Source organism: Molossus molossus, unplaced genomic scaffold (genome assembly GCF_014108415.1).
Source record: "Molossus molossus isolate mMolMol1 unplaced genomic scaffold, mMolMol1.p scaffold_m16_p_2, whole genome shotgun sequence".
In the NCBI taxonomy this organism is placed as follows: domain Eukaryota; kingdom Metazoa; phylum Chordata; class Mammalia; order Chiroptera; family Molossidae; genus Molossus; species Molossus molossus.
Window position 1 is genome coordinate 137,591,493 of NW_023425355.1, and position 16,499 is coordinate 137,607,991.

At 37.6% G+C, this 16,499-nt stretch overlaps 1 protein-coding gene across 1 annotated transcript in view; it reads right to left on the reverse strand.

Annotated features, from left to right (window-relative positions):
- Positions 1-16,499, reverse strand: part of REPS2 (RALBP1 associated Eps domain containing 2) — a 166,940-nt gene that overhangs the window by 61,849 nt on the left and 88,592 nt on the right. Inside the window, exon 14 of the mRNA XM_036270186.1 lies at positions 2,634-2,695. Within this exon, the coding sequence (XP_036126079.1) occupies positions 2,634-2,695 (62 nt within the window). The remainder of the gene's footprint in view (positions 1-2,633; positions 2,696-16,499) is intronic.

Consider the following 16,499-nt stretch of genomic DNA (forward strand, 5'->3'; position numbering starts at 1 on the left):
GGAAATGTTCTTACCAATACCTTAAGGCTGGTGTATAATAATGTTTCCTAACCACTAAGCCCTCCGGATATGAAAAGGTATTTTATAAATAAAGAGATGAATGGTCACACAAGCTAGGAAATTGCCAGCTTTAACAAAATTGACCAGGTTTCTTTACTGTAGGACTTCAAAGCCTTTCACAGGCTCATATGCACTAGGAATCTCCCAGAGCAGGTACAGAGGTAGCAGCCTGCAAATGTGTCTTACTACAGAGCCCTAGTAATGTCTCCCAGAAGACTGTTTTATCACAAGTAGTTTGGGGAAGACAAGAATATACAGGTAGTTAGGTAAGTTTTTCCTGGCGCCAATATTCATACTAAAGACAACCCTGTGTTTACTACCCAGGACCTCCTCTTTTGAATGTGTGCCCCACTTACAGTGAATGAAAGGTGGAGAGTGGGCGGAGGAAAGTGGCGTGGGGGGCTTTCTGCCTGCATTCTTACACACCTGTTTCTGTACTCTAAGCCCTCCATAGTTAGGCAGCTGAGTTGAAGGCCTGGGCTCACTGTTTGCATTGTGATGGGAAATCTAGTAGACAAAGAAGCAGTCTCATACATTAACAGTGACCTGAGAATTCCCAGTTCCTGTCAGATCCTGGGTCACTAAGCCCCAAAGCAAGCAGGAAACCCACCTCAAGCAGCTCAGATGAAGACTGCTGATAGCAGGAGCACATTTCACAACCAGGAAGTAACTATTGGGTCTTGCACAGCAGGAGAAAGATAAGGAGGCTGGTCACAAAAGCCTTTTCAGACAGGTCTTCCACTCAGTCATCCAGGTGGCTCCTAAACCCGTTTGAAAGCAGCAGCTGGCAGAATGCCCACTAGTGTTGCTGTGACAAAGTCCAGGTTTGCTGTTGGTGCAAATCCAGAGTCTCATCTCATCTAGGTCCTCCTTAGGGGGATGTGGTGAAAGCCTCAATTGCCAGTGCAATGAATCACTGTCTTCCTGTATACAGACACTCTGACTTCAATGATGGGGAGGGGAGGGACCTGTAGGAGATTGACCCCAGTTTAGGAGCTGACGCTACTATTTACTAGCTATGTCACCTTGGTTAACCCCTGTATGTTTCAATTTACTCATCTGTTAAAAAAAATAATAATGTTAGTACTGATGCAACAGAATTTTTCTGAAGATAAAAGAATGCACTGAAAGCACTTAGCTTAATGCCTGATCTATTATAGATGCTCAAAATACAGGGCAAATAATTAAACGAGCAGAAATTATAACCAGGAAAAGGCTTAGGCTGGAACTAAAGCTTGGCGTTGGATATACAGCAGAGACTCAAAAACGACTTATTGACTGATTAACCAACATCTCTCTCTTTTTTTTTTAATCCTCACCCGAGGACATTTTTCCATTTTTTGTTCAGACAGAGTGGGAGGGAGGGAGAGAGAGAGAGAAACATCGACGTGAAAGGGACACATCGAGTGGCCGCCACCCGCATGACCAACAAGGGCCGGGGACAAACTGCAACCGAGGCACGCACTCCCAGCGGGAACCGAACCCAGGTCTCTCTGGACCGCAGGATGCTCTAACCGCTGAGCCAAAACCGGCCAGGGCTAACCAACATCTCTTAAAGCCAATGCTGGAGTATTGGAAAAGGAATTCTCACTTGTTTATATGTGATCAGGAAGAACAAGGCTTTTATTACACTTCAAACTGAAGCAGGAAATCAATATCTCATGGTATTTACATCTCAAGTTTGAGTGGATGCCAAAGACCATCTAATTCTCTAAAAGGACAAGCAAATGTTAAAAGTGGTTTCAGTGACTCAGTGAGTCCTGAGACGCTTGCTCCATGTGGAAAGGTGTGCTCTGAACTACCCAGAGTAATAAGGTAGAAACTGAAGGTCCTTATAGAGAAATTGCCTGACATTTTCCGCCAAAAGTCAGAGAAGGTCTTTAAAGATAGGAAGTTTCAGAAGCAGCAATTAATGAAAAGAGGATCTGTGTCACATCCTTTACCACACTCCACAGATTTGCTGCTTGCTTCTCATTTTCAACTCTACAGAGAATGGTGATGAGTAAGGCCAGAGTAGCACATGTAAATAAAGCAGAATAAATTCACAGGTGAAAGAGATTTTGGTGACACGCTTTCCCAACTCCTGCTGTTTCAGCTTCTGTGTTCCAAGGGAAAATACCACCCTAAAGAGAAAGCACCGTGGGCCCAAACCACAGCACTAACCCCAGGTTAATAAGCATTTATTTTTAGTTTATGCAGAATTAACACAGCTCTTAAAATACTGATGAAACTACAGGCACCAAGACTGCACATACTATTCAGAAAAACCATGCCCCCCCCCCAGTTGGAGAAAAGCCCCGTCTACTACTCTTTCTCGCTATGAAAATCACATGCAACACTCTACAGCCAAGAGTGTGCTTGCATATATTTGCTTGGTTGCTTATTGAGGAAACTTTCCCTTTTCCACATGAGGTTAGGGAATTAGCTAGATTAAAAAAAAACTTTCAACCACTCTGCTCTCTTGGGAGCCTACTGGTCAATTGTGTGGTGATCCATCTTCACTAAGGAAGCACAGTGATAGGACAACTTCCCTACCACCCAATAATTTACAGAAATCAACATATGTCTCCTACCTGTGATGGACAAGGTCTTGGAGGAAGTGCAGGTGGTGGAGGTAACAATCCTGACTTGGTAGCTGAAAAGAAAAACATATACTGTTAATGACCACCAAAAACAAAACAAAACACTCTTCCACTTGTTAACTAGGAATAGCAATGGCATTTAACATGTTTAAGATTTTAAAATCCACCTGAAGGCTTAACAAAAAGAGTACATGCTTTTTCATTTCTATCCTACCCAATATTCAAGTATTTATATAAGCTGTTGTGATTAAGAAAGTGTAAAATGGTAAGGAAAAGACATCCTTTGATCAAAAACCTGGAACCCAGCACACAAAAGATGGTCGGTCCCTCATTATCCTGCTGTTAATTTTTTAGTTTCAAATAATCTAGATTCTTTTTTCTCCCTAGTTTTGGGCTATTACACTACTCACTGGCTCAGCAAGTAGGCTGCAGAAACTAAGAGAGCCAGCATCCTGAGGCAACTAAACTGCCCTGTGAGTGAGTGGGTCTGGAAGCAGTAGGGGAGACTGAAAGTGATGGACTAAAATGATATTTAGGGATTCTTCAAAGATCAAAATTTCCTTTTCTCTCCCTAATCCTTATTGTCATGGATAATTAAATCTGTTTCTAAAAAAAGCTGGCCTCATATGAAGGATCTTTTGAAAGAAAATTTCAGTCTAATTTTTTTTTAATTTTGTGAGATATAGAGGAAATTTTAGTTAAGCCAAAACGTTTGAATTGCAACTTAATGAAAATAAACATCTGCTATTGAATTATAAACAAAGCTCATAATCACAAAGAAATAAGTTTATTATTACACACTGGCAAGTTAAACCACATTCTTTACAAACTCCTTAGAAAAGCACAGCATGCTCTACATAAATATATAATTTATTTGCAAATCTGTAATACGTGTGCTAATATTTGGACAATTTTCTATGCCTTAAAAATAAATCATAGCAATATGCCAAGAACATAGAAGTTTTTGTAAATCACTTTTGATTTGTCCTAGCTACATCAGACAAGCTGGAAGATAGAGTTTGGGGCTTTTCACAAAGGTAACTCAATAATTTCATAGAGATTTTCATTCTGAGCCAGTACACAAATATGGTTCAACCATGTGGGCCCATCAGTGATTTCTCTCAATCTGTCTTTCATTAAAATTTATGAAATACATCAGTGGGTCAAAACTCCAAAGGTGATGAGACCTTGAACAGCCTTCAATAACAAAGCACGTAGAAGCAGAGAATCACAGAAACCTCAGGAATTAGCCATCTCAGGGCCCCTACTCTATAGGTCCTTATGGACCGGGCCTTTAAATTACCAGTTACTTTAAAAACAAAATGAAAACACACACACACAAAATCTATACATGTTTTTAAGGGAAAAGGCTTGCACCAGAATAAACTGTTAAAATAACCCTTTATTAACAAAAGAAGACTAAGAAATACCCTCATTTAATTAAACTGACATCTGCTTCCAGCCAAGATGGAGTAAGAGACCAGATTTCCTCTCCCATTTGAAACAGCCCAAAACAAACATGTTTTTCTTTTTATATAAAATAGCAGCTTTCAAGACACTAGGAAATCATGCAACAAAAGACAGTTATCTCTGAGAGACAGGAAACAAAGGTGACTGACTCTACTTACTGCCCTGAGAGTTACTAGAAAAGGGACTTACATCCAGATTTGTGTCTAATTCCATTTTTACCACTATTTAATTTTAAAAAGCAAATTATCTATTTTTGTAAAAGATGATATGAGGGACTGTTTTTGAGCATACTTTTGAATAAAATTATATCACCTACAAATATTCAATTTTGTTTCTTCTTTTCAGTACCTTTTTTTGTTTTGTTTTGAGCTTACCTGGCTAGAATATCTACTGTAAAACTGAATTATAATGGTGATAAGGGTATTCTTGTCTTCTTGATCTCAAAGATAAGGCTTTCACTATTTCTCCATTAAGTGTGGCATTTGTTGTAGGCTTGTTGTGGATCACCTTTAATGGGTTATTAAAATTCCTACCTATTTTTATTTTGATATTTTTTTCATGATGATTTGTTGAATTTTAACCAAAGACGCATCTCCATCCATTGAGATGATGGTATAATTTTTCCTTATAATTTCTTAATATGATAAATTACATTATGAAGTTTATAAACACTAAAACACTGTTGCAGACCTAGGAAAATCCCAACTGGGTAGGGTTAAATTGGTTGCTTAGTTCATTAATTTCCAGGTTTCTTCTTTTCTAACATAAGCATTTAGTGCTATAAATGTTCTTCCAAGTATCTCTTTAATAGAATCTCATAGGTTTTGATATATGATATCATTCAGTTTTTTAAATGTCCTAATTTCCATTACAATTTTTATGGTGTTACCTTCTGTTTGAAGTTCATCCTTTAGCATTTCCTTTATTGAGAGTCTATTAGTAGCAAGCTTAGGCAGTTTATTTGACTGTAAAGTCTTTATTTTGCCCTCATTCTTGAAAGATGATTTTATTGGGTATATAATTCAACACTGATTTCTCCCAGCACACTGACAGTAACATTTCACTGTCTTCTGGCTTCCGTCATTGCTATTGAGAAGTCATGTGTCAACAGAAATCACTGTTTTTTTGGTAGGTAGTCTGTCTTCTCTCTGGTCACTTTTAAGATCTTCTCTTTGTTTTTGATACTTTGCAGTATCAAACTTTACCCTGTCTGCATAACCTGCTGAGCTTCTTTGGAATTTTAGAACCATGTGGTATCCTACTAACTCTGGGAAATTCTCAGTGATTCTTCAAATAGTCTCACTTATTTCCTCCCATCTCTCCTTCTGGAGCCTAGGTAGAAAATGGATTCCTCCTCTATTACTTCTGGCAGAAATCTGAAGGCACTATCAACTTGGGACCACTTTAAACTAAAATCTTGGCTTGATACTGTGTAGGATTCCTAGTTTCTACTGTCGTGAGATTTTGTTAAATGTCCTATAGTATGACTTTCGAGTATAGATAGTAGTTTGAATATTTGCAGCTAATCTCACTCTTACCTCATTAACACAACAGTGAAGAGACTATTCTCCTGTTTAAATTTGGAACTGAGAAGAGAGATGAATAACTGACAGCTGAATGAGCAGTAGAGTAACCAATTTGTGGCAGAGAAGGCTCCTAATTTTCAAGAACTGGGGACATCAAACTCCTCTGAAGTAAGAACAAAATAAAGCAATAAAAATTAAATTAACTGATAGTGGATCATATTTCCTACCCTTCAGGAGGACACACCTTGACAAGCCCCTTAAAGATCTGGTTCTAGCTGTGCCTCATGTTGTTTTTGGCTTCAGGATCCCTGCTCCTGTGGTCCCCTGCCTGTAGTGGCCATTCCTTACCCCTACTTCACCTGGATACCCCAGAATATAGTAAGTGACCATTAAATATTTGAACTAATATATGAAAGAACTATAGGATTATGCTCCATCTCTATATCTTTTTAAAAGACTGATTGAAACAGTTTAGGAGTAGTTACATCCTGAGATTTTTCTCCCATATTCTGCCCAGTTTCAGCATGCTTCCCACTCCAAAAAACTAGAAATATTTTTCTTCTCCAGGGAGGGCACAAGGCCCAGATGAAGGTATGAGGGCCATACTGAAAACAGGAGGATTAGTAAGCGTATAGACTCTGGATGCTGAGGCTCTTCCAGCCCTCTTCCTCTCTGCTCCCAGACTGTTACATCTAGAGAGCAGAAGAATGTGCTCCAGGAAATTGCATCAGCCAAGAAGGAAGATCTAGATAACAACATCAAGAGATCTCCAACGAGATGGCTGAGCAAGATCATTCTACCATGAAGCCCCAATATGGAAAGTCACAACCATTTATTCTTTTATTCCAGTCAGCTTTTTAATCCCCATTCTAAAATATAAGCAGATGATGACGTATCACCAGGTATCAGCAGAAAAATTTATAATCTAAGAACAATAAAAACAGAATAAAAGTAATGTCAGGAAGAAGGGAATGTTCATTCACTGCTGATTAAATTGTAAATTGTTCAGCTTTTTGTAAAAACAATCTAGCAAAAAAAAGAAAGAAAGAAAGAAAGAAAAAAGCAACCTAAAAGAAACAGATTAAATCTATACTAGGAGAAAATTTTAAATATATACTATTAAATCTGTCAGGATGATAATTCAGTTCATTCCAGAAATATTTAAACATTTACTATGTACTAGACACTGTTTGAAATGCTGGTAAAATACCAATGAAAAAATAACCAAGGAAGAAAATCTCTACCCTCATGAAACTTACATTCTACTGAGAAGACAAATTAATGGGGTCAGAGTTAAGAATGAAACTTTAAATAGAGTCATCAGGGAAAGTCTCAATGAGAGATAGATGTTATTTGCAAAGATGAAATAATGGGATGCAATTGAAAAATAGAACATTCAAAAAATTAAAAAGAGTCTGGCCAGTGTGGTTCAATGGTTGAGCATCGACCCATGTACCAAGAGGTCACTGGTTCGATTCCCGGTCAGGGTGCATGCTCAGGTTGTGGGACAGGTCCCCAGTGGAGGGCGTGCAGGAGGAGGCCAATCGATACTCTCTCCCATCAATGTTTCTATTTCTCTCTCTCTCTACCTTCCTCTCTCTCTAAAACCAACAAAGAAAAAAATTAAAAAGAGCATTTGGAAATTAAAAACATAACAGCAGAAAGGGGAAGCTTAAAGAAAAGTTATTTCCATGTCTAATTGAAATTTATTAGATGCTCAATGCAAAGAACATTTCTGAGTTGTCTTTGTATCTTTTTTTCCTGCATCTAATATGTCACCTTGCCCATGGTAGGTGCAATCAGTCATGAAAAGTGTGTGACTGGTACATGTGAGGCACTGTGCTAGGCAATGGGATGTACAAAATGAAAAGATGTGATTACTGCTAAGTCAGTACAAGGAGTGGGGCTCACACATTTTCTTTAGGAGATGTTGGATGTAAAGGGAGTTGAAGGCTTATGGGACATGTAGTATAGGTACAGTTATAAAATATCAAAATGTTAGAGATCTTGAAAGCCAGCATAACTATAGACCTAATCCTGTAGATAAAATTTTTAATTTCTTCACTAAATACCTTTTAATATTCAAAAATAAAATTGTAATAGAAAGGTACAAAGATAATCTGAGGAACTCTTACAGAAAGTATAGTAATATCCAAATAAAAGTTCCACAAAGAGAAATAGAGCAAATAGCAGGAAGAAACCTATTAAATAGTTCAAGAAAATCTCCCACAAATGAAGAATATGAGTTTGTAAATTAAAAGAGCCCACTGAGTACCCAGGACAATGAAAAAAACAGATCCGTGGCAAGGCACATTTAACATGAATTTTGAAATACTGGAGTTAGAAGATTCTAAAAGTTTCCAGCAGAGAGTGGTAGAGGAGGGCAAGCCACATACAAATGATCAGGAGTCCCTATGGTTTTAGACTGCTTAATATACAGCTGAAAACCAGAATTCATTGAAGCAATGCCATTAAAATTCTGAAGAAAATTTATTTCCACAATAATTGTATGCCCTAACTAGCAACCTGTGTGATGGTTCAATTAAAGATATTTTTAGACACTCAGGTCAACAAAGCTACTCAAGGATGTTCTCTACCAAAAGTTAAGAATAAACCAAGAAAGAGCATGACATGGATACAGGATAAAGGAGATCCACATGGGAGAAAGAAGAAAGGAATCCTTGGATGACAGTGTAGGGAGATGCCATGATAAAAACTATAACACACATCAAAAAGATAATTGCTTTAGATTTCCTCAAAAAGATGATACTAATACCTGATATGTCAGAATTTCATAAGAAGAACTTTGGAAAATTGAGAGAGTTTACAGTTGATTCAGAAGCAAGTACATTGGAAAAAAAAAGGTGAGCCCTGGCCGGTTAGCTCAGCGGTTAGAGCATTGGCCTGCGGTCTGGAGAGACCCGGGTTCAGTTCCCGCTAAGGGCACGTACCTCGGTTGCAGTTTGTCCCCGGCCCTGGTTGGTTGTGCGGGTGGCAGCCACTCGATGTGTCCCTTTCACATCGATGTTTCTCTCTCTCGCTCTTCCTCTCTCTCCCTCCTGCTCTATCTGAACAAAAAATGGAAAAATGTCCTCGGGTGAGGATGATAAAAAAAAAAAAAAAAAGAAAAAACAAGGTGATTATTCTCTCCAAAGCACATACAAATCTGTGCAAGGAAGAAAAGTAAATAATTTACCAAATGGCTTACATAGCCATAATAATAATGTAAATACTAAATATCAATCTAACTAAAATTATAATATAACTATACTGGGACAGTGGAAGAGGGGAAAGGTATTAGGGCAAGGAAGACAACAGGTGATGACTAACACTGAAATGTCAACAAGAGGTTATACAAATACGTTATTTTGAAAGATGAAAGAAATACCAAAATAATCAACATAAAAGATCCTGTACAGAGAGTATTCTCTCAAGTCTTGAGGTATATCGGTCTTGGAAGACTTCTCAGATTTCAGTTTGTCCCCTCAGTTCAGCATGGAGCCCTGGGCCTTCCCCTCCAGCATATAAGGATATGAGCTATGATTATTCACTTTTCCAGCTTCTTCCCTCTCTTTCCCAAGGTCATGTCCAGTGACTCTCAGTCAAGAGAAGAAAAAAACTAAGAGCACCTACTAACTTCACTTTACTCCAAATTTGGAGTATCAGTAAGATACCTTAAGATTCACCTACTCACACACATGGCTTCTGGAGGGAGCACGCCCAAAACCTCTCAGGTTTTCCCTTAGTTGCCACTCTTTCCAAAGTAAAAATGTCATTAGCTCATGCATCTTTCCTTGTTTGGATGCTGCTGAAAAATCTTATTCATGTATCTATATTCTGTGTTCATTTCCTTTAATGGTAGGAGATATTAATCTAGCTTTCTCCTACCAATTTTATATCTACGTAATTAATTTTTTTGTTTCCCATAGTACCTAAACACACGGCCTTGTATTTAGTAAGTACTTACATAGTGAGTGAATTGGAATTGAATTCACTAAAAAAATCTCCTCTTAAAGTATTTTCAGTCTACTCATGATCTTCAATTAGATTCAAACTATTATTTTTAATCTTCACCTGAGGACATGTTTTTATTGATATTTTAGAGAGAGAGGAAGGGAGAGAAAAACATCAATGTAAGAGAGAAACATTGATCAGTTGTTCCCCCACCATACTCGTCCCAACCAGGGATCAAACCTGCAGCTCTGGTATGTGCCCTCACCGGGGATCAAACCCACCACCTTTTGGTGTATGGGACAATGTTCCAACCAACTAAGCCACCTGGCCAGGGCTAGATTCAAAAATTTTATCCAGCATGCTCTAATCAATATTGTTTTTTTAAAAAGAAAAAGTAGCCCTGGTTGGTTTGGGCCAGTGTTTAGAGTGTTGACCTGTGGACCTAGGTCTAGGGTTTGATTCCCAGTGAAGGGCAAGTACCAGGGTTGCAGGTTTGATCTCCCGCCCTGGTTGGGGTCATGGGGGAGGCAACCAATCAATGTCTCTCACACCAATCTTTCTCTCTCTCTCTCTCTCATTATATGTGTGTGTATACACATACATGTATATATATGTATATATATGTGCGTGTGTGTATATATATATGTATATGTATGTATATATCCCCATCGCTCCCTCCCTTCCACTCTATCTAAAAATTAATGGGAAAATATCCTCGGGTGAGGAGTAATAAACTAAATAAGTAAATGACAAAGTGCATCTTCATGAAAAGTGAAATTTGGCTGCATAATCTAGTGTAAACATGCAAAAGATGACAACGTACCTGTTCATAGTAACAACTGTTTTCCTGGAAGGGAACAGAAGGAAAGAAGAGAGGGAGGACAACACTTTTTCTGCAGACATTAAGCACCACCACACTCATGAAGCAGTTGCAGGTTTATTCTTGATGTCTTATAGTTAATAAGGTGGGACACTAGATATCAGCAAGTCTTTGTCAAATCTAAAATTTTATAAGTGAAACCATGGAAAAAATAATACATACCCAAATCCTGAAAAAAGAGATTTAAAAGTTCATGAAAGAAACTGCCATTTAATCCTCAATTCAGAAAACACAGTAATAATTTCTAGTGTTTATTAAAACACCATTGAAAGATATGCATTTTCTGACACTGTTCCATTAAATCTCAGTTTCTTGGTATCTTCATCCAAAACTCTAGCCTCTAAAGATTTTTATCCTCTTACTTCGTTATGCTTAGAAATTTCCAGGCAAAATATTATTCATAGATCTTATTGTCTATTTACTAATTTCCCTCAGATTTTTAGAAAGCCCAAAATCAATGACTAAATGAAAACACGTTCTAACTTACTAAGTGGAAATAAAGCAGCAGATGTGGCAATTGAAAGCTTCAGGGAACAGAAAGCTGATTCAGGGGAGTGAAACTTGGAATAACTTCAACTGTGGAAAAGGGCCCCCATCCCCCCACTCTCGGAATATTTTATGAAAAAATAAAAGCATTCAAATGCCAAAGGGGGGGGGGACACTTAAAGGATGGAAATGTTGAAAGGAACCTGCCAGTGGGACCTCACTTTTAAGTATCAATCAAGTAGAGAGTTAGCCATATGCAAAGCTTCAAGAATTTCATCAGTAAGGACCATTCCTCTTCTTGGCAAGTTCATAAAAATGGCTATTTCTTTGTAACAGAAATCATTCTCTCTTCTTTCTAATCACAAAAGCATGTGCGAGCTTATGCCTATCCCCTGGTCACCCAGTTACACAGTGATGGTTTCATCTGTCATATATACTTATGTACATGATGAAATGTTTACCAGGACTACCTTTTCTACAATACCTGCCACAATCCTCTGGTGATGCCCTGCCCACTCCCAAAATACAAGCTCATTCAATTCTCTGTTAAACAGAATTTTTTCATCAGTTAAAAGAGATGGACTTACACATGCCTTGGAAATGTTCAACAGGGAAAATATCAATGACTGAGATTGGAAAAGTAGTAAGATCAGATTCAATTCTTTCACTTTGAAGATGAGAAAATTAAGGCATAGGGAAGTAAAGTGACGTCACCAAGGTCACAAGGCTACTCTGATAAAGCAGCAATCAGTATAACATTTTGAACTTATGAGACAGGTAGTAGAAAAGAGCAAAAAGGGGTACTGATATGAGGGATAAACAGGCATACAGGAGTTATTTTATATCCAGGGAATAAGCAAGTCAGAAGTCTGCAAAGCAAGAAAGTACTGCTTCTGAATATGCTTGTACCACAAACTCAGATAAATAAGACGCTAGACACTATCTAAAAATGTGCCACTGCAGCACATATTTAGCCTTCTGAGTCATGTGATCACCTCTTCACAAGACTACATATGACTCTCCTGCTTTAAAAAACATTCTGTGTAGTACTGGCATAAGGACATACAGATAACAGAACAGAATAGAGTGCAGAAATAAACCCTTTATTCACAGTCAAACAATTTTCAACAAAGGTGTCAAGGCAATTCAGTAGGGATAGGAGAGTATTTTTCAACAAGTAGTGCTGAGACAACTGGATATCCACATACAAAGAGATGAACTTAGACCCTTACCTCACACTATGTATAAGAATTAAATAAAAATGGGTTAGAGACATAAATGTAAGAGTAAAATTATAATACTTTTAGAAGAAAACAGGAGAAAGTCTTCAAGACCTTTGAGTTAGGCAAAGATTTCTTAGATATGATGCCAAAAGCATGATCCAAATAGGAAAGAACTGATAAATTGCACTTCATCAAAATTCAAATTTTTATGCTTCAAAAGACACCATTAAGAAAATAAAAAGACAAGTCATGGACTGGGAAAATATATTTGCAAATCACATATCTGGTAAGGGATGTATAAGCAGAATATACAAAAAACTCCAAAGTATACAGCTCAACAATAAGACAAACACCCAATTAAAAATGGGCAAATTATTTGAGTAGATATTTCACCAAAGAAGCTATAGGAATCACTAAAAAGCACATAAGAAGATGCTCAACATCATTAGTCATTGGGGAAATGTAAATCAAAACCACAACAAAATACCACTTCACACCTACTAGGATGGCTATAATAAAAGGGATAATCGGTGTTGGTGAAAATGTAAAAAAAAAACAAACAAGTAATCCTCATAGATTGCTGGTGGGAATGTAAAATGGTAGAGAGACTTTGGAAAACAATGTGGTAGTTTCTTATAAGGTTAAACAAATTTACCATACATGCAGCAATTCTATTCCAAGAGAAATTTAAACATGTCTATACCAAAGCATGTATTCAAATGTTCACAGCAGCATTATTCATAACAGGCAAAAAGTAGAAACAACTCAGATGTCCATCAAACTGAAGAACGGATAAACAAAATGTGGCACAGCCATACAATGAATGCTATTCAGCAAAAGGAAATTAAATACTAATACATGCTATAACATGGAAGAACCTCAAAAACATTATACAAAGTAAAGGAAGCCAGACACAAAAGGCCCCATATTGTATGATTCTATTTCTATAAAAAGCCCACAGAAGGCAAAGCTATAGAAATGGAAAGTAGATTAGTGGTTGCCTGGGGTTGGACATGGGGATTAACTATAAACAGACATAAGGGATATTATTGGGGTTCTGAATATGTTCTAAAACTGGATTATGGTGACAGTAGCACAATTTGACAAATTACTAGAAATCACTGAATTGTACACTTAAAATTGATGAACTTAGGAATGGGGGGTGGGAAGGGAGAAAAGAAATAAACCAAAGAACTTACATGCATATATGTACAACCAATCCACATGGACATTAGGCTGGGGAAGGCAAGAGGGGGGAGGGAGTGAGAAGGAGGGGGGAAATGGGGGGAAAAGGAGGACATCTGTAATACTTTCAACAATGTATTGCCAATTTGCCTAAATAAATAAAATGGATGAACTTTATGGTCTGCAAATTGTACTTCAATCTTTTTTTAAAGCTAAGGGTAGAAAAAAGTATAATTAATTATATGGGAGGGAGAATACAGATGAAACAAGAAGGACCATGGTTGATCATTGTTGAAGCCAAGGGTTCAGTATGCTATTCCTTTTCTTTTTTTATACATATTTATAATTTTATGAAAATTTTTATCATTAAAAAATATATATAGTCCTAAGATTTGTAAGTATTTATGAAGGCAAGACTTTCTTTTCTGTCTCCCCAAAGTACCTCAGGGAAATCTGCCCAACACTGTGAATCACATGGGAAAGAATACAGGAAAACAATATTAGTTTCTTGCATAAAGCCACCATATTTATTCTTTAATATATATTTTAAGTTTATATATTAGTGTTATTACCTATAGAAAAATAATGTGTGTCACCCAAGTTAAATTAATATCGATTGCTTTCACTGATACAAAATCTGCTGCAACAAAGATTTCCTATCTTTATAGGATTCTGATGGAGAACAAAGCAATTACATTCTCTGAATCTCAATCTCCTTGACTGTAATATTGAGAATTAGCCGAGATGATATTTAAATTATCTTTCAACATTGCCCCTCTATGGTTCTTGAATTTATTTGCCAGTGTTTACCAATAACTCCTTTTTCCTGCACCACAAGATATGTGATAAGGGTTAACTAGGTCCCAGATGGAGAGACATGCAGAGTTAAGCAACAAAAACACATGAGATTTAACCTTGTGAAAAGTCAAGTTTCACTTACCATATTACATTTACATCAATGCATTTTTCCTAATCATTTTATTATTAAACTCTTTAGGTTGGGTAAAATCACTAGCTGTGAGTGAGTGAGTGAGTGAGTGAGTGAGTGAGTGAGTGAGTGAGTGTTTTGAAGGGAAGGAAGGCAGGCAAACTGGAAAAAGATTCTACTACCTTGAAACTGTCTCTTTTCTATCATGAATTTTTAAAATGTGACATATAGACAGACCATCTTCTAAGCCATAAGCATTTCAAAATGAGTTTGTGATGATAATTACTCCACACCAGTTCCTCAATCACTCCACAACCTTTTGCAACCTGGATTAACCCTATCACTACAATAAACTGTTCCAAGACTTCCTAGGGACATAGTTTACAAACTCCTTCCCTATTCTCCATTCTTTTTTATTTATTTTTTATTTTTTTATCCTCACCCGAGGACATTTTTTCATTTTCTTCAGATAGAGCGGGAGGGAGAGAGAGGGAGAGAGAGAGAGAGAGGGAGAGAGAAACATCAACGTGAAAGGGACACATCGAGTGGCTGCCACCCGCATAACCCAACCAGGGCTGGGGACAAACTGCAACCGAGGTACGTGCCCTTAGCGGGAACCGAACCCGGGTCTCTCTGGACCACAGGCCGACACTCTAACCGCTGAGCCAAACCGGCCAGGGCCCTATTCTCCATTCTTTTTGCCCAGTCAGCAGACTTGAGACTTCTGGTCTCCACTTATTCCTGAAATACACTCCTCCCTGAGCATGCCAGACCACAGTACTTTGTCTCTTACTGAACTCATGCATTCTCATGGCTGATCCAGTTGCCATGACAAAGAAATTTGGAATCCATATAGAAGGTCCTGAAGTGTTTTTAATAGAGAGGTGACATCACAGTTGTGCTTAAGAACATTAATCCTGTTGCTCAATGAAGGAAAGAAAGATCAAAGCAAGCAAACCAGATTGAAGATTGCTGTAGTAGCCTCCCAGGCAACTGGTAATAAGAAGTGAACCAAGGCAGATATCAAAGAAGAATCAACAAAATCTGACTCCAAAAATCATATCCATCAGTCAAAGATTAGCTCAACTGCCTATGTACCCTCCTCACCAACACATCCACAGCTTGTCCTAGTTAGAAACCACCTAGACTTCAGCACCCTTCTCACATGTTAACTGTAATACTGATTGGCAGAACGTGGGGCCATATCCATGTTCCTCTTAGAATTCTCCACAGTAGCAAGCACACAGTAAGTGCTCAGGAAATACTGATAAAATGAATAAGACATTTTTCCTGGTCATCATTACTGAAGTCTATTTTAGTTTTCATATGATTCTATAAACTCAAATGCATATAAGGAATGTGGTGATATATTGAGAATTATATTGTTTTATGGTATTCTTCAGCTCACAAGTTTTATAACAATCATAAGTGAAATGTCCAATAAGAAAAATGGTTAAATAAACTATGGTCCAAATTAATAAAGGTAAAGGTAATAAAATAGAGTATCACCATTTTGCAACTACCAATGAAGTAATGGATCTAAGCCGTGGTTTGCTGGAATCAGTTCAAACCAGCTTGTGAGAGCCAACTGTGCACATCTGTTCCAACCCCACATTCAGCGACACATCAGTAAGAGTGAAATTGGCCGTGACAGGAGTGTTTATACCATAAAAATTGGCACATGGCCAGTTGTTAAACATTTACCAACATGCCGCTAGATGTAGGCAAGGATCAATACCTGACTAAAACCCATTATTTGAAAGGTTGCTGGGGATCTTTATCATAATGGATTAATCAGGCTAGTATGATGTGAACACACTGATGAAGCAAACATCACAAAACCAGCAGCATTAGACATCAGAGATCTCCTAATGGGATGCAGTAGGAAGTACACAGCATCACTAGGAAGTATTCTTGCCAAAAATAGAATCTGATTTTAATCTAGCCTAAATGTACCTACCAGTTTATAGGAAATACGGGAGATGGAAGAACCGGCTAAATACAGAATATAGAAATGTCTACAGGGTGGATAATTTTCCTATGAATAAGTGAAAGAATGAGTATTAAAAGGGGAAGGGAGACTGAAGGAGGACTCTATCTATTAAAAGAGACTTAACAGATGTCAAAACAAATACAATGTGCATGTAGTCCTTGTTTGGATCCTCATTTGAACAAGCCACTATAAAAAGACATAATTGAGACAAT